Consider the following 15,791-nt stretch of genomic DNA (forward strand, 5'->3'; position numbering starts at 1 on the left):
AGTTTTTTATGTGTGGATTGGGTCACCTTGTAACAGTGACTTACCTTTATGGGTCACGGTTGAAAACATTTCCGGTGCAGTGGCTGACTGTAATCCCAGCACTTTGTAAGGCCGAGGCTGAAGTTCACTTGAAACCAGAAGCCAGGAGTTCAAGAGCAGCCTGGGCAACACGGCTTCACCTCGTCTCTATTTAAAAAGAAAAAAAAAAAAAGTTTCCAAGGCACTGAGATGCTAAGAACCCGAGGTGTGTGTCCGGTAGGGGCGGGAGCAAAGTGGGCGTTTGGAAAAAGTCCCACGCCTGGAAAGGAATACACGGTCCGGCACATTGACTGCTTCAAGGCACGCTCCCACGGTTCAGAAGGCCGATTGGCTAAGACTGGGAAAGTCCCGCCCACAACACTCGCTGGCCAATGGCTGTGTGAAAGCAGGGCGAAGTGGGCGGGACAGGGGAGTGCGCGGGAGGGCTAGCCTCGCGCGGGCTCCTTAAGTAGCGGCTGCGTGGCTTCCCTGGCACGCTAGTCTTACGACGGCACGGTCAAGTGGAGCAGAGTCGGACGGCAACGACGTCGGACGCGCCCCTTCTTGGAAGAATGTCCCACCACGGAGGAACTCCCAAGGCCTCTACATGGGTCGTTGCTAGTCGGCGAAGCTCGACAGGGCCCCGAGCACCAGAGAGGAGGCCGGTGGAGGAGTTGAATCGAAGAGGTCCTGAGGGATATAGTGTCGGCAGAGGTAGCCGCTGGAGAGGCCCCTGTAGGCCCCCGGAGGCCGTGGCCGCTGGTCACGAGGAACCGCCGCTTTGTTTTGCTTTGAAGAACCACTTTGTCGGCGCGGTGATCGGTGAGAATGGGTGTGGCTGGCAGGGCAGGATAGGTGGGGCCAGGGGCGGAGCCTGGGCGAAGGCATTCCCTCCCCACTGCCTCACCTCCAATCAGCTGCCACCTAATGAGGTTCAGGTCTCTCCCAGAGCTATTTGTAAAACCTGGGGATAGAGTATAATTTAATCTGACCGGGCGCGGTGGCTCACGCCTGTAATCCCAGCTCGTTGGGAGGCCGAGGCGGGCGGATCACCCGAGGTCAGGAGTTCGAGACCAGCCTGGCCAACATGGCGAAATCCGCGTCTTTACTTAAAAAAAATAAATAAATAAAAGCTGGGCTTGGTGGCGCGCCCAGATATTCCGGAGGCTGAGGCACGAGAATCGCTTGAACCCGGCGGCTGAGGTTGGCAGTGAGCTGAGATCGCACCACTGCACTCCAGCCTGGGTGACAGAGCAAGACTCCTCCTCAATTAAAAAAAAAAAAGTAATTCACCTTTTGGTGTTTATACAGACAATGTATTTGGGAGAGCAACTCCTAGAAGACTTTCAAAATCTTAGGGCTGAAGAGGGATGCTTAGAACAGGCCTTTTAACAGACAGCTAACCCCAGAATGAAAAACAAAACTTAATCAGTCTTTCTATGAGTACCATTTAGAGCCAGGAATCAAAGAAAAGCTGTAAGATCATTTATAGGGCTGCCTAGAGCAGTTGTACCTTGCTTTTAGTTTCCTTAATTTTTAAAAAGTTAAAAAAAGAAAAAACTTTTTCTTACATCTTGTGTGTTAACATTCAATTCTGCATTTTTTAATTTTTTTTTTTACTTTTGATTTTTTTTTTTTTTTGAGACAGCTCTGTGGCCCTGGCTGGAGTGCAGTGTGGTGTGGTCTCGGCTCACTACAACCTCTACCTCCTGGGCTCAAGCGATTCTCACACCTCAGCCTCCCTAGTAGCTGAAATTATAGACGTGCGCCACCATGCCCAGCTAATTTTTGTGTTTTTAGTAAAGATGAGTTTTCACATTACCCAGGATGGTCTCGAACTGTGGATCCACCCACCTCAGCCTCTCAAAATGCTGGGATTACAGACGTAAGCCACCGTGCCCTGCCCATTTCTGAATTTTTTTTGAAAAGCATTTAAAAATGATTAGAATGATTGCCCCATTGATTGCCATTAAGTCCGAGTATAAATTGCCACATTTTACCTATTAGGTATATTTTACCATTTTTAAAACCTGAGAAAAATGAACAGGTGGAGTCTGCTATAAAATAGTACATTATAAGACTAATTGCTATACTACCCAGAGATTCATTGGCCTTTCAGAAGGCTTGGGCTCCAGATCTGAAGAATGATGCTCCACGAAAGAAAGCCACTAGGTTTGCAATAAAAATCACTGAAGTTAGCACTTAGCAGATGAAAGGGCACTGTGCTACTGAGCACTCACTTGATGTTGGATCTGGATCCAACTTTTTTATTGTAAAAAATGAAATACCCTCTTTTAAATGTATATCACAATACTAACAATAAGCACAATCTTGTATCCCAGATCTCTGGAACTTGCATGACTAAAACTGTATACTCCTTGAACAGCTCCCCATTTTTTTCCTGCTCCATCCCAGGGAACCACCATTTGCATTGTTTCTGAGTTAGATTACTTTAGATAATCCATATAAGTAGAATCATGCACTAATTGTCTTTGTAATTGGCTCATTTCTCTAAGAATAATATCCTCCAGCCTTATCCATTTTGTAGCATGAGACAGGATTTTCTTCCTTACTAAGGCTGAGTGGTATTCCATTATTAAGTATATACCTTACTTTATCTGTTAATCAGTCTATGATAAATGGGTGGCTTCCACCTTTTGACTTGAGTAGTGTTATTATGAAAATGGGAGTGCAATATATCTTTGAGACTCTGCTTTAAATTATTTTGGATGTATACCCCAAGTGAGACTGCTGGATCATATGTTAATTCTATTTTTAATTTTTTAGGAAATCTATACTGTTTTCCATAGTGGCAGCACCATTTTACAATCCCACCAACAGTACACAGGGGTTCCAATTTCTCCACATTCTTACCAACACGTGTTTTCTGTTTTTGGTAATGGTCATCCTACCAGATGTGAGGTGACAATCATTTTGTGGTTTTGATTTGCGTGGGCCTGATTAGTGAGGTTGAACATCTCATGCCTGTTGGCCATTTGTATGTCATTGGAGAAATGTCTATTCAACTGTTTGCCAATTTTTGAAAACTTGTTGAGTTGTATGAAAGAGTTCCAATTTCTGCATCCTCTCCACTAATTTGGACCCAATTAGGTTTTGTGCAAGCTGATACAGAATCTATAGTCTCCACCTCTCTGGGTAAGAGTCTCCTAAAACCCACCAAAATTTGGAATAGAACCTCTTCCCTCTTTCCAAACAAAAAATGATTGTTGAACCCTAGGAGCATTTTGGGGGAAGAACTAGAGAATGTTTGTTGAGGAAAATGGGTAAATTTTCAACTTACTAATTTCAACTTATAATAATAATATATTCCTTTATTTTTAAAAACAGGTCGTGGTGGGTCAAAAATAAAGAATATACAAAGTACAACAAACACTACAATCCAAGTAAGCCATCTGTGTTCTTCGGCCCTTAAGAGAGCGTCATGCATTTCTAAGGGAGCACCTAACTCTACTTTTCTTTTTAAGACAGCTTCATTCTGTCTCCCAAGCTGGAGTGCAGTGACGTGATAACAAGTCACTACAACCTCTGCCTCCTGGGTTCAAGCAATTCTCCTGCTTCAGCCTCCCGAGTAGCTGGGATTACAGGCTCCCACCACCAAGCCCAGCTAATTTTTTAATTTTATTTTTTATTTTTAATAGAGATGGGGTTTTACGATGTTGGCCAGGCTGCTCTCAACTCCTGGCCTCAAGTGATCCACCTGCCTTGGCCTCCCAAAGTGTTGGGATTACAGGCATGAGCCACCGCACCAGGCCTTAACTCTTAATTTCTGCCGAGTTATTAACATACTGTGGTAGATTAGATAAATTGCCAAAGCTCTTCATACTCCTGATTCTCAAGAAGCCACCTGAATTTTAAGCTGTTCCAGGTGTAGGTTTTGGGACTCTTGGAGGTAAAAATCTTTTTTTTTCTTTTTTTTGTTTTTTGAGACCAGAGTCTCGCCCTGTCGCCCAGGCTGGAGTGCAGTGGCATGATCTTGGCTCACGGCAACCTCCGCCTCCCGGGTTCAAGCAATTCTCCTGCCTCAACCTCTGGAGTAGCTGGAATTACAGGCATACGCCACCACGCCTGGCTAATTTTTGTATTTTTAGTAGAGACGGGGTTTCACCATGTTGGCCAGGCTGGTCTCGAGCGCGGGACCTCAGGTGATCCGCCCACTTCTGCCTCCCAGAGTGCTGGGATTACAGGCATGAGCCACCAGGCCCAGCCAGAGGTAAAAATCTTTAGAGATAATCTGCATAAGAATGAGATCACTGGAATATTCATCATGTCCAAAATGTCTTCCAGAGAAAACCCCTTTCCTCAAACTTTGGCTAGCTCTTACATTCTCAATCTTAATGAATGGTGGCAACATTCACTGAGTTTACAAATCTGTAATCTGACTATCCATATTGGTATTTCCTTATTCTCATTCACTGCTAGGTCTTGACTATTTCTTGTACTTCTCAAGGGGAATGTCATCATTTGCCTTCTCCCCAACTTTATGTCCGGCTTCCATTTGTATCCTCTAATCATTCTCCACTGTAGTCAGAACAATAATTTTATTTTTTTATATATTTTTGGGATGAAGTCTTGCTCTGTTGCCCAGGCTGAAGTGCACTGGTGCGATCTTAGCTCCAGTGCGATCTTAGTTGCAACCACTGCCTCCCGGATTCAAAAGATTCTCCTGCCTCAGCTTCCAGAGTAGCTGGGATTACAGGTGCCCGCCAGCTCACCTGGCTAATTTTTGTACTTTCAGTAGAGACAGGGTTTCACCATGTTGGCCAGGCTGGTCTAAAACTCCTGACCTCAAATAATCCACCCTCCTCAGCCTCACAAAGTGCTGGGATTACAGGTGTTAGCCACCGCGTTTGGCTAGAACAATCATTTTAAAACACAAATTATTTGTGTCCCTTTCCTATGTAAAAGCCTTTCATAGTATCTCAGGCCTGTAAGTCTAGACTCCTTAAAATTGTTGACTTGATCTGGCCTGTTCACTCTTTCCATTGTCCTTTCCCCTAATTCCTTGAGTACTCCACCCACTTCCTGACACACCCTGCTACCATAGCTTTTTGCTCAGTCTGAGGCCCCCATTCTATGTAGCTGTCCCTTTCCATAGCATCCCATAATGGCCTCGTTTCAGCACTCATACAGAGTTGTAGTGCCTGTAAATACTGTAGATGATAAACATTGTTTGAATTACCAACTGAAGACAAAATTTGGTGTATATTGTGTTTTAGATAAACATTGAATCCATTAGGGTATTTAAAATTACGGATGTTTATAGGTGTTACTTGTAGATTCTATTCATAAGATGTATCAGTCTTGTAAATGTAAACCCTTAACGGTATACATGAGTTAAGTATAGAATCCCATCAAGTTAAAAATTTAGCTAAGTAACCTGGCAGTTCAATAAACTGTCTATATAGCACATAGATTATGTCATTTCAGCCCTACCATTCTGTAAAATTAGCAAAATAAATACCATTTTATAGGTTGGAGACCTCAGAATCAAAATAATATTACCTGTCAGGTTGATGCCTTAATTATTTCTCTACACTATTTGCTGAGTTTATTCCCTGGCTATCCAGTTTTAAATGTTCAGGTTGTCCTGCCCCTCTCCATCTGACCAGGAGGTAAATCCCAGAGTAAATATAAATAGTATTCCTCTCTAACTAGAAATTTAGACCTTGATTGCTAGTAACACTATATTTACTTTATACTGTAATGGTTTCTGAAGTTGAGTGATTGTTGGAAGGGGTTAGGGGCTTAGGGAACTTTTTTTTTTAGGGAACTTTTAAGTCTCACCTTAGTAAGTCTGACTTTTAAGTCTCACTGTTTTTCCCCTTGTACCTAGATAATACAAGAACAACCAGAATCATTAGTCAAAATTTTTGGCAGCAAGGCAATGCAAACGAAAGCAAAAGCAGTGATAGATAATTTTGTTAAAAAGCTAGAAGAAAATTACAATTCAGAATGTGGAGTTGGTAAGTAATTTTCTCCCACTGAAGCCCTTTAAAATGTTTAATTTCATTCAGTGTTATAAGCCGTTATACCTGATTTCCTTTTCTGATTCAAAGCATTAGGCTGCCATAAATGTAGTCTTAATGATTTTTTACTGTGAATGAAAGCCCAGAATATTTTTCCTCAAATTAAAATACCAAATCTCTATGTTCATGCCTAGCAATTTTACTTTTAGCCACAGGTAAGTGAAAATGAAATAACCCTTTATTTTTATTTATTTATTTTTTGTCTTTGTATTAGTCTAGTTCTCGCAAGCAGTGAAATAATCCTTTAATACATACACTTTCGTGTTAGTGGGTAGAGTAAGGATTGGTCCCAGGATCCTAACCCTAGTCCTGTCTTCAGATTCATGGCTGACATTGAAAATGGCTTAAATATTTGGTTATTTTAAAAATCTCAGATCTGTTTAGAATAGAGAAAAAATTCCTGAATCATACCTCGATGCAGTGTAAAGTAGAATAGAGACACTTGGGTTTAGAAGGCACCACTGCCTTTTAGTGTTTCTTGGGGAAAAAGACAAGGTCTAAGATTCTATTTTTGTAACTTTTATTTATTTCTTTTTCTTTTTCTTTTATTTTTAAAATTGTTTTGAGACAGGTTCTCACTGTGTTTTCCAGGCTGGAGTGCAGTGGTGTGATCATGGCTCATTATAACCTTGACCTCCTGGGCGGGAGTGATTCTCCCACCTCAGCCTCTCAAGTAGCTGGGACCACAGGTGTGTGCCACCACACCCAGCTAATTAAATTTTTTATAAAGTAGAGATGGGGTTTCACCACGTTGCCTAGGCTGGTCTTGAGGCCTGAGTTCAAGTGATCCTACCCGCCAGCCCCACAAAGTGCTGGTACTACAGGAGTGAGCTACAAAGCCTGGCTCTTCATCCATTCATCTGGGATAATATCTGCTTCCGCGGAGTATTTTTGTAACGACTGAGTAATGGATATGACAATATTTTAGCAAACATTAGACTTGTGCTATTTTACTTACCTTCTCCAATAAAATTAAATTTTTGTAAGTTGTTGAACGATAACAAATGACAAGATTATCATGTTAATGTAGTATAGAAACCCCAAATTTTATATTTTAAGTATTGTCTGGTTATTAAAAACAAAATAGAAAAAAACTAATCGATAAAAATATTTTTAACAGATACTGCATTCCAACCTTCTGTTGGAAAAGATCGAAGCACAGATAACAATGTTGTTGCAGGAGATCGGCCATTGATAGACTGGGATCAAATTAGAGAGGAAGGTTTGAAATGGCAAAAAACAAAGTGGGCAGGTCAGTGCTGCTTCCTAACATTTACATACATTGTTTCTGTTAACCGCAGTTTTTATCCTCTGTACAATGTCTGTGCTTTATTTTTAGTAAGGAAATGTATATGAAAATAGTAAAATCTAAAATGCTGCAATTAGTCCCTAGATTATGATAGTTTCTATGTTGTCAGCTGTCATTTATGCTATAAGGGAAATATTAAACCTATTTATAGTCTGTCAGCGGTAACTCACTGCAAAAGGCTAATAATAAAATGGGAAAAAATCAGTCCCAGTGGGAAAATAGGAAGGGAGTAAACATGCAAACCGTAAGTTAACATTGTTGCTGTGATTGAGTAGAAATAGATCTTGGAGTATCCTGGTTGACAAGAGCAAAAAAAAAAAAGGGAAAGCCATTAAATGATAAGAAGCATTACAGTTCTTGGCAGAGTTTTGTTTGTTTGTTTGTTTAATTTTGTTTTAGATTTTTATTTTTCAATTTAAAGATGAAGTCTCACTATCCTGCCCAGGTTAGTCTCAAACTCCTGGCTTCAAGTGATCCTCTCCTCACCCTCCCAAAGTGTTGGGATAACAGATGTCAGGCATTGTGCCCAGCCTTGTTTGAATTTTATTTTGTTTTAATTTTTGAGACAGAGTTTTGCTCTGTCACCCAGGCTGAAGTACAGTGGCGCGATCTCAGATCACCACAACCTCCATCTCCCAGGCTCAAGTGATTCCCATGCCTCAGCCTCCCGAGTACCTGGCATTACAGGTGTATGCCAGCATGCCCAGCTGATTTTTATATTTTTAGTAGATACGGCTTTTCGTCATGTTGGCCAAGCTGGTCTCAAACCCCTGGCCTCAAGTGATCCACCTGCCTTGGCCTCCCAAAGTGCTGGGATTACAGGCGTGAGCCACCCCGCCCAGCCCTTTTGTTTGAATTTAAATGAGATTTCTCATGTGGAACATTATATGTGGGGGATAATGCTTCATTATTCAAGTGCTGGCCTTGGCTCTCGGGAGGAGGCAGCAGTAGGACATCTTTTATTTAAAATGTAAAAGCATGAATATGTTACAAAAATATTGGCAGTTATTGCTACTGTGTTGGTCAGGACCTCTGCATGTTAAGTTTCCTGTGCTGCCTAAACAGTATGTGTTGAGAAGATTTAGGATCAGGGACCAGGGAAAGGATTTAAGTTTGGAAGAGGTATAATAGGCTTTTAAGAAATGTAGCTAGGCCGGGTGCGCCAGCTCATGCCTGTAATCCCAGCACTTTGGGAGGCTGAGGCTGGTGGATCACCTGAGGTCAGGAGTTCAAGACCAGCTTGGGCAATATGGTGAAACCCCATCTCCACTAAAAATATAAAAATTAGCTGGGCATGGTGGCGCATGCCTGTAATCCCAGCTACTTGGGAGGCTGAGGCAGGAGAATCGCTTGACCCCCAGAGGTGGAGGTAGCAGTGAGCCAAGATTGAGTCATTGCCCTCCAGCCTGAGTGACAGAGTGAGACTCCATCTCAAAAAGAAAAAAAAAGAAAAGAAATGTAGCTTAAGAGAATAGACCAAGGATATAAATGTAATTCCTAAAAAAGTAATTGGATGGACCTTCAAAGAAAAGATAACCAAACTATTATTGTGAGAGTATATTTATCCATTATGGTGGTTGATGCCTTACAAAGCATGCTTCATTTTAATTTTTATTAAATTTTTTTTTGAGGGTTTCACTCTGTTGCCTAGACTAGAGTGCAGTGGCAAAATCACAGTTCATTGCAACCTCCATCTCTCAGGCTCAAGTGATCCTCCCACCTCAGCCTCTCTAGTAGTTGGGACTACAGGCACATACCACCATGCCAGGCTAATTTTTTTTTTTTTAAGATGGAGTTTCACTGTTGTTGCCTAGGCTGGAGTGCAGTGTGCAGTCTCAGCACACTGCAACCTCTGCCTCCTGGGTTCAAGTGATTCTCCTGCCTCAGGCTCCTGAATAGCCAGGATTACAGGCGTCCGCTGCCATGCTCGGCTGATTTTTTGTATTTTTAGTAGAGATGGGGTTTCACTATGTTGGTCAGGCTGGTCTCGAACTCCTGACTTCAGGTGATCCACCTGCTTCAGCCTCCCAAAGTGCTAGGATTACAGGCATGAGCCACCGCGCCCAGTTCCTTTTTTTTTTTTTTTTGAGATGGAGTTTCACTCTTGTTGCCCTGGCTGGAGTGCAATGGCGCAGTCTCGGCTCACTGCACCCTCCGCCTCCCTGAGTAGCTGGGATTATAGGCGTGCGCCACTGTGCCGGGAGAATTTTTGTGTGTGTGTGTGTTTTTTTTTTTTTTTTTTTTCAGTGGAGACGGGTTTCACCATGTTGGTCAGGCTGGTCTCAAACTCCTGACCTCAGGTGATCCGCCTGCCTCAACCTCCTGAAGTGCCGAGATTACAGGTGCTAGCCACTGTGCTTGGCTGCCAGGTTAATCTTTAAAAATTTTCATAGAGGCAGGGTGTCACTATTTTGCCCAGGCTCAAGTGATCCTCCCATGCCAGCCTCCCAAGTGCGGGGATTACAGGTGTAAGCTACTGTGCCTAACCTCCAGAAAGGGAGATCTTTTCGATGGGAGCAAGCCTCGTTGGCAAAGTGTAGAACTATCAAATGGTATGCATGGTAAAAAAAATATATTGTAGTATGATTTCTGTAGCTTTGACTAAGTATTAATGATGCTGTAAAATTTTCAAAGTGTGGATTTTCATCTTTGTCCCAGATTTACCACCAATTAAGAAAAACTTTTATAAAGAGTCCACTGCCACAAGTGCCATGTCAAAAGTACAAGCGGATAGTTGGAGGTGGGTAGTTTTATTACCTAGTTGTGTAAGTATTTGTATAGTTACGTTATTGGTATTAACACTTTGGGCAAATGTGAAAAGATATTTGAAGACTATGCCTTCAATATTCAAATGAAAATGTGTCAACTTACGTGATATTTTAGAACATTGTTTTCTAGTAAAACTTCCTGCAGTGTTGGAAAATAGTCTATATTTGTGTCTAATGGAGTTGACTGGCACTTAAAGTATGGCTGGTGTAATTGAGCAAATGAGTGTTTATATTAAACTGAAATAGCCGTGTGTGGCTAGTCCCTACTATATTGGACAGCAATTTTAGAGAATTATTGCTCTAATAGTTGAGTTGAAAAAAAAAAGATCTAGTCTTGTTAATTTCTTAAACTCTTCAGTCCTTATTACCTGAAATTAGAAGGTTTTAATTGTAGTGGTTTTTCTTACTATTAAAGTCTGATAAAACTAAGAGATTCATGGAATAGCAGAATGGTTAAGGTGAGGAGCAGGGTAACTTACTGTATGATCACCTGTCAAATCGAGAATACTTTCTAACACATAAGATTGTTAAGGATGCATTAATGAAATATGTGTGGAACATCGTAGGCCCTCAGCGTTTGCCAAATCTGGTTTTAATTTATGAAGCATGATTTTCAGGCTCCTCATCTTTGATCCATGAAATCTTCATTGACCTACTAATGTATAATGTTTTTAACCTTCCCATTGCAACTATTCTCTGATAAGAGACAGATGGACTCTTGCTTCTATTTCTTTATGCATTTCATTATAACTTCCCTGACAGTTTCATTTTAATCAATTGCAGTTGAATTTCTAGATAAGACCAGAACTGATTTTGGAGAATGTCTTGATTGGGGAGTAAAGTGAGGAAAACCACTGACGTTTTTTATTCTTTGAAGGAAAGAAAATTTTAATATAACGTGGGATGACTTGAAAGATGGGGAGAAACGAACCATCCCCAATCCTACCTGCACATTTGATGACGCCTTTCAATGTTATCCTGAGGTTATGGAAAACATTAAAAAGGCAGGTTTTCAAAAGCCAACACCTATTCAGGTATGCTTGCATTAATTACAATATTTCACTCAGCGTTTCTCTTTGAAACCAGTGATATCTGATTGTTAGAAGACACGAGGGAGCAACTGTCTCTTTGCATTCCCCCAGCACCTTCTCCCTAGAGTTCAAAAAATCTTTATTGAAAGAAGTTTGGAGCTGGGAAAGAAGGAACAGTTGGCAAAAAATATGTACTTTTTTTTTTTTGAGACAGAGTTTTGCTCTTTTTGCCCAGGCTGGAATGCAGTAGTACAGTCTTGGCTCACCACAACCTCTATCTCCTGCGTTCAAGCAGTTCTCCTGCCTCAGCTTCCCTAGTAACTGCGATTACAGACACGTGCCACCACACCCAGCTAATTTTTGTGTTTTTAGTAAAGACGGGGTGTCTCTATGTTGATCAGGCTGGTCTCGAACTCCCGACCTCAGGAGATCTGCCTGCCTCAGCCTCCCAAAGTGCTGGGATTACAGGCATGTGCTCCTGCGCCCAGCAAAAGATGTACTTTTTGTGTTAATGTTTATCATTCCGTTTCAGTCACAGGCATGGCCCATTGTGTTGCAAGGAATAGATCTTATAGGAGTAGCCCAGACTGGAACAGGAAAGACATTGTGTTATTTAATGCCTGGATTTATTCATCTGGACCTTCAACCCACGTAAGAATTCCTATGGCTGGTTTCTTCTTATAGAGGTTTGATAGATTTAGATATCAAAAATATAATTACAATTTCTTTACCTATTGCTTGATCCAAAGGTAATGCCTACCTGCAGAGAAAATGCAAGGAATTAGACACTTAGATTGTGCTGGTGAAAGTATAAATTGGCAAAACATTTTTAGGAGGCAATAAGTAATATTTACCAAAAGCCTCAGTAGTGAAACAGTGGAAACTGTTTAAACTATGTCCAATACACTTATCTATTCCATGATAAAATATTTGACATTTTAAATGTTAATGAAAAGACCGTCTTAAACAAAAGACTGGTATTGGGAAGTTGGGTTTTAGGGTGTATGGCTTTTTTAAATTTCCCTACTTTATGGTAAATATGTATTGCTTTTATAATAAGAAAAAGTATATAGAAACTAACACTGATCTCTCAATAAAGCAATCTTAAATCTGAGAAAATAATAATACATTTTCTTATGGGGAATTTGGCATATTATATATAATATTAGTCATTTTTTAGGTACGTAGATCATAATTAGCAAAGTCTGTAATATATAGAGACTAGTTTTAATCATATACCTTCTCACAAAAAGGCATAGTCTGACTATGTCTAACTGATACTCATTGCTACAAATTTTTTTTTTTTTTGAGTCAGAGTTTCACTCTTATTGCCCAGGCTGGAGTGCAGTGGTGCGATCTTGGCTCACTGCAACCTCCACCTCCTGGGTTCAAGTGATTCTCCTGCCTCAGCCTCCTGAGTAGCTGGGATTACAAGCTTCTGCCACCATATCTGGCTAATTTTTTGTATTTTTAGTTGAGACGAGGTTTCACCATGTTGGGTAGGCTGGTCTCAAACTTGTGACCTCAGGTAATCCGACCGCCTTGGCCTCCCAAAGTGCTGGGATTATAGGCGTGAGCCACCACGCCTGGCTTGTTGCTACAAATCTTGATGGCACTGAATGAATGTACCGTGCATGTGAGACAAATAATTTAATATTAATCTGTTTTCTCTCCAAAGCCTTAAAGGTCAAAGGAATAGACCCGGCATGTTAGTTCTAACTCCCACTCGGGAATTAGCACTTCAAGTAGAAGGAGAATGTTGCAAATATTCATATAAAGGGCTTCGGAGGTAGGTGATTTTTTTTTCCCATTCTTTCACCAGTATCATATTTTAATCATGTGTGGCTTTATACATCTTCCCCATTATTTTTCACACATTCAGAGAATCCAAATGGCTCAACATGGGTCAGGCATTTAGCATTACTCTAATCAGTCAGAGCCTGGGTCAGGTGATGGTACAAATATTGCTCTTTAGGATACAACATTAGGGATTGATGGGTGTACGTAATTCTCAGAAAGGGGCAGATGCTCCTAAAGGTTCCTGATAATTGATTTTTATCCCTTTTATTGAATTTTAAGTTGTGATGAGATATTCTGTGCCTAAACATTAACCTTTAGATTTTTTCTTTTTAAGTGTTTGTGTATATGGTGGTGGAAATAGAGATGAACAAATAGAAGAGCTTAGAAAAGGTGTAGATATCATAATTGCAACTCCCGGAAGATTGAATGATCTGCAAATGAATAACTTTGTCAATCTGAAGAATATAACCTACTTGGTAATCATGGAATAGGGGTTTGGGATGCTGGGTTCAAAAATAACTGAACTGGCCGGGGTGGTGGGTCACACCTGTAATCCCAGCACTTTGGGAAGCTGCGGCAGGTGGATCACCCAAGGTCAGGAGTTCGAGACCAGCCTGACCAATATGATGAAACCCCGTCTTTACTAAAGATACAAAAATTAGCCGGGTGTGGTGGCATGCACCTGTAATCACAGCTTCTCTGGAGGCTGAGACAGGAGAATCGCTTGAACCTGGGAGGCAGAGGTTGCAGTGAGCCGAGATCATGCCATTGCACTCCAGCCTGGGCAACGAGAGTGAAACTCCATCTCAAAATATAAAAAATGACTGAACTATTATTTTCTCCTCCCTCCACTTGAGCTTTTAATAGTTTTAATCAACTCCCAAGTGCTTGGGTATAAGTTTCTTTTAGAATGGCTGTCGATTTTATTTTATTTTTTATTTTTTTATTTTAGGACACAGTTTTGCTCTAGTTGCCCAGGCTGGAGTGCTGTGGCGTCATCTTGGCTCACTGCAACCTTCGCCTCCCAGGTTCAAGCGATTCTCCTGCCTCAACCTTCCAAGTAGCTGGGACTACAGGCGCCCGCCACCACACCTGGCTAATTTTTTCTTTTTAGTAGAGACGAGGTTTAACCATGTTGGCCAAGCTGGTCTTAAACTCCTAACCTCAGGTGATCCGCCTGCCTCGGCCTCCCAAAGTGCTGGGATGACAGGCATGAGCCACCGCGCCCAGCTATGGCTGTTGATTTTATAATGGCTCTAGGAATATTTCCCATTCTCTTTAGCATGTTGAAAGAATTAAGACTTCTATTTGAAATTATCATGCATGTTTACTTTAAATTTTGGAAAATAGAGATAGGTACACAATAATTAAAATCTACCTGGATATTTTAGACACTTAAATTTTGTTTAAGGAGATTTGGAAGCTATTGGAAAGCCAACAAAAATCAATGTAGACAACATACAATGACAAATTGCTTAGTATTCTGACCTCTGGAGAAATTAAAATTGTGGCTTAAGTAATATGGGAAATGAGAAAAGCCTTTCTCAGTGTTCCATTAATAAAGAAAGAATATATGTCATTACCTGCCTCCCATATCTCATCTAGCCACATTCTTTTTTGTCAATGCAGGTTTTAGATGAAGCAGACAAGATGTTGGACATGGGATTTGAACCCCAGATAATGAAGATTTTGTTAGATGTGCGTCCAGATAGGCAGACGGTTATGACCAGGTAGGTATATGCCTAATTACTGTGTGCAAAATAGAAATCAGTGGAATAGAATCCCATTCTGTTTGGTTTTTCCCACAATATTTGAGCATTACTTGGAAGTATTGAAATCTTTAGATGAAAGATCTCATAACATTGGAAGTAGAACAGTGTAACAATAAGTACTTATTCATGACTATTGGGTTTCCTAAATTACAGATAGGGATTTCAACACAAACATTTACTTATCATAGTAAGGTCTCACTTTTGAATAAAGGGTTCACTTGTCTAAGCAGATAAACATTTGATTACTGAATACTTACTGCTCACAATAAAACAGGAAGCAATGATTATTTGAATATAGAGTGATCTATAAAGAATGATATCTCCTAGACCTATATCCTTTTCTTTATTAGTATAAATAACAAAATTGGCCAGGCACACAGGCTCATGCCTATAATCCCAGCACTTTGGGAGGCCGAGGTGGGTGGATCACCTGAGGTCAGGAGTTTGAGGCCAGCCTGGCCAACATGGCGAAACCTCGTCTCTACTAAAAACACAAAAATTAGCCAGGCATAGTGACGCACGCCTGTAGTCCCAGCTACTTGCAAGACTGAGGCAGGAGGATCGTTTGAACCTGGGAGGTAGAGGTTGCAGTGAGCCGAGATCATGCCCCTGCACTCTAGTCTGGGCAACAAGAGTGAAAATCTGTCTCAAAAAAAAAAAAAAAGAATGACATATCCTGGGCTTATATCCTTTGTCTTTTTTAGTATAAATAACATAAAATTAAAAAAATACGAAATCCTCTCACATAGTTTTATTACAAATAACCTTCCTATTTCAAGAAAAGTGAATTTATTTATTTATTTTGAGACAAACTCTCGCTGACACCAGGCTGGAGTGCAGCAGCATGATCTTGGCTCACTGCAACCTCTGCCTCCTGGGTTCAAGCGATTCTCCTGTCTCAGCCTCCTGAGTAGCTGGGACTACAGGCACACATCACCATGCCCAGCTAATTATTGTATTTTTACCGATGGGGTTTCGCCATGTTGGGCCAGGCTGGTCTCAAAACTCCTGACCTCAGGTGATCTGCCTGTCTCGGCCTCCCAAAG

The 15,791-nt window shown here is 41.1% G+C and overlaps 1 protein-coding gene across 1 annotated transcript in view; it reads left to right on the top strand.

Annotated features, from left to right (window-relative positions):
* Positions 1 to 263: 263 nt before the first annotated feature.
* The window catches only part of DDX43 (DEAD (Asp-Glu-Ala-Asp) box polypeptide 43), a 25,408-nt gene continuing 9,880 nt past the window's right edge, over positions 264 to 15,791 (top strand). Inside the window, exons 1-10 of the mRNA XM_011987110.1 lie at positions 264 to 840; positions 3,367 to 3,422; positions 5,873 to 6,002; positions 7,186 to 7,317; positions 10,033 to 10,114; positions 11,020 to 11,176; positions 11,706 to 11,824; positions 12,852 to 12,962; positions 13,308 to 13,449; positions 14,603 to 14,703. Of these exons, the coding sequence (XP_011842500.1) occupies positions 591 to 840; positions 3,367 to 3,422; positions 5,873 to 6,002; positions 7,186 to 7,317; positions 10,033 to 10,114; positions 11,020 to 11,176; positions 11,706 to 11,824; positions 12,852 to 12,962; positions 13,308 to 13,449; positions 14,603 to 14,703 (1,280 nt within the window). The 5' untranslated portion in view covers positions 264 to 590. The remainder of the gene's footprint in view (positions 841 to 3,366; positions 3,423 to 5,872; positions 6,003 to 7,185; positions 7,318 to 10,032; positions 10,115 to 11,019; positions 11,177 to 11,705; positions 11,825 to 12,851; positions 12,963 to 13,307; positions 13,450 to 14,602; positions 14,704 to 15,791) is intronic.

This window comes from Mandrillus leucophaeus, unplaced genomic scaffold (assembly GCF_000951045.1).
Source record: "Mandrillus leucophaeus isolate KB7577 unplaced genomic scaffold, Mleu.le_1.0 Scaffold300, whole genome shotgun sequence".
NCBI classification, from domain to species: Eukaryota; Metazoa; Chordata; class Mammalia; order Primates; family Cercopithecidae; genus Mandrillus; species Mandrillus leucophaeus.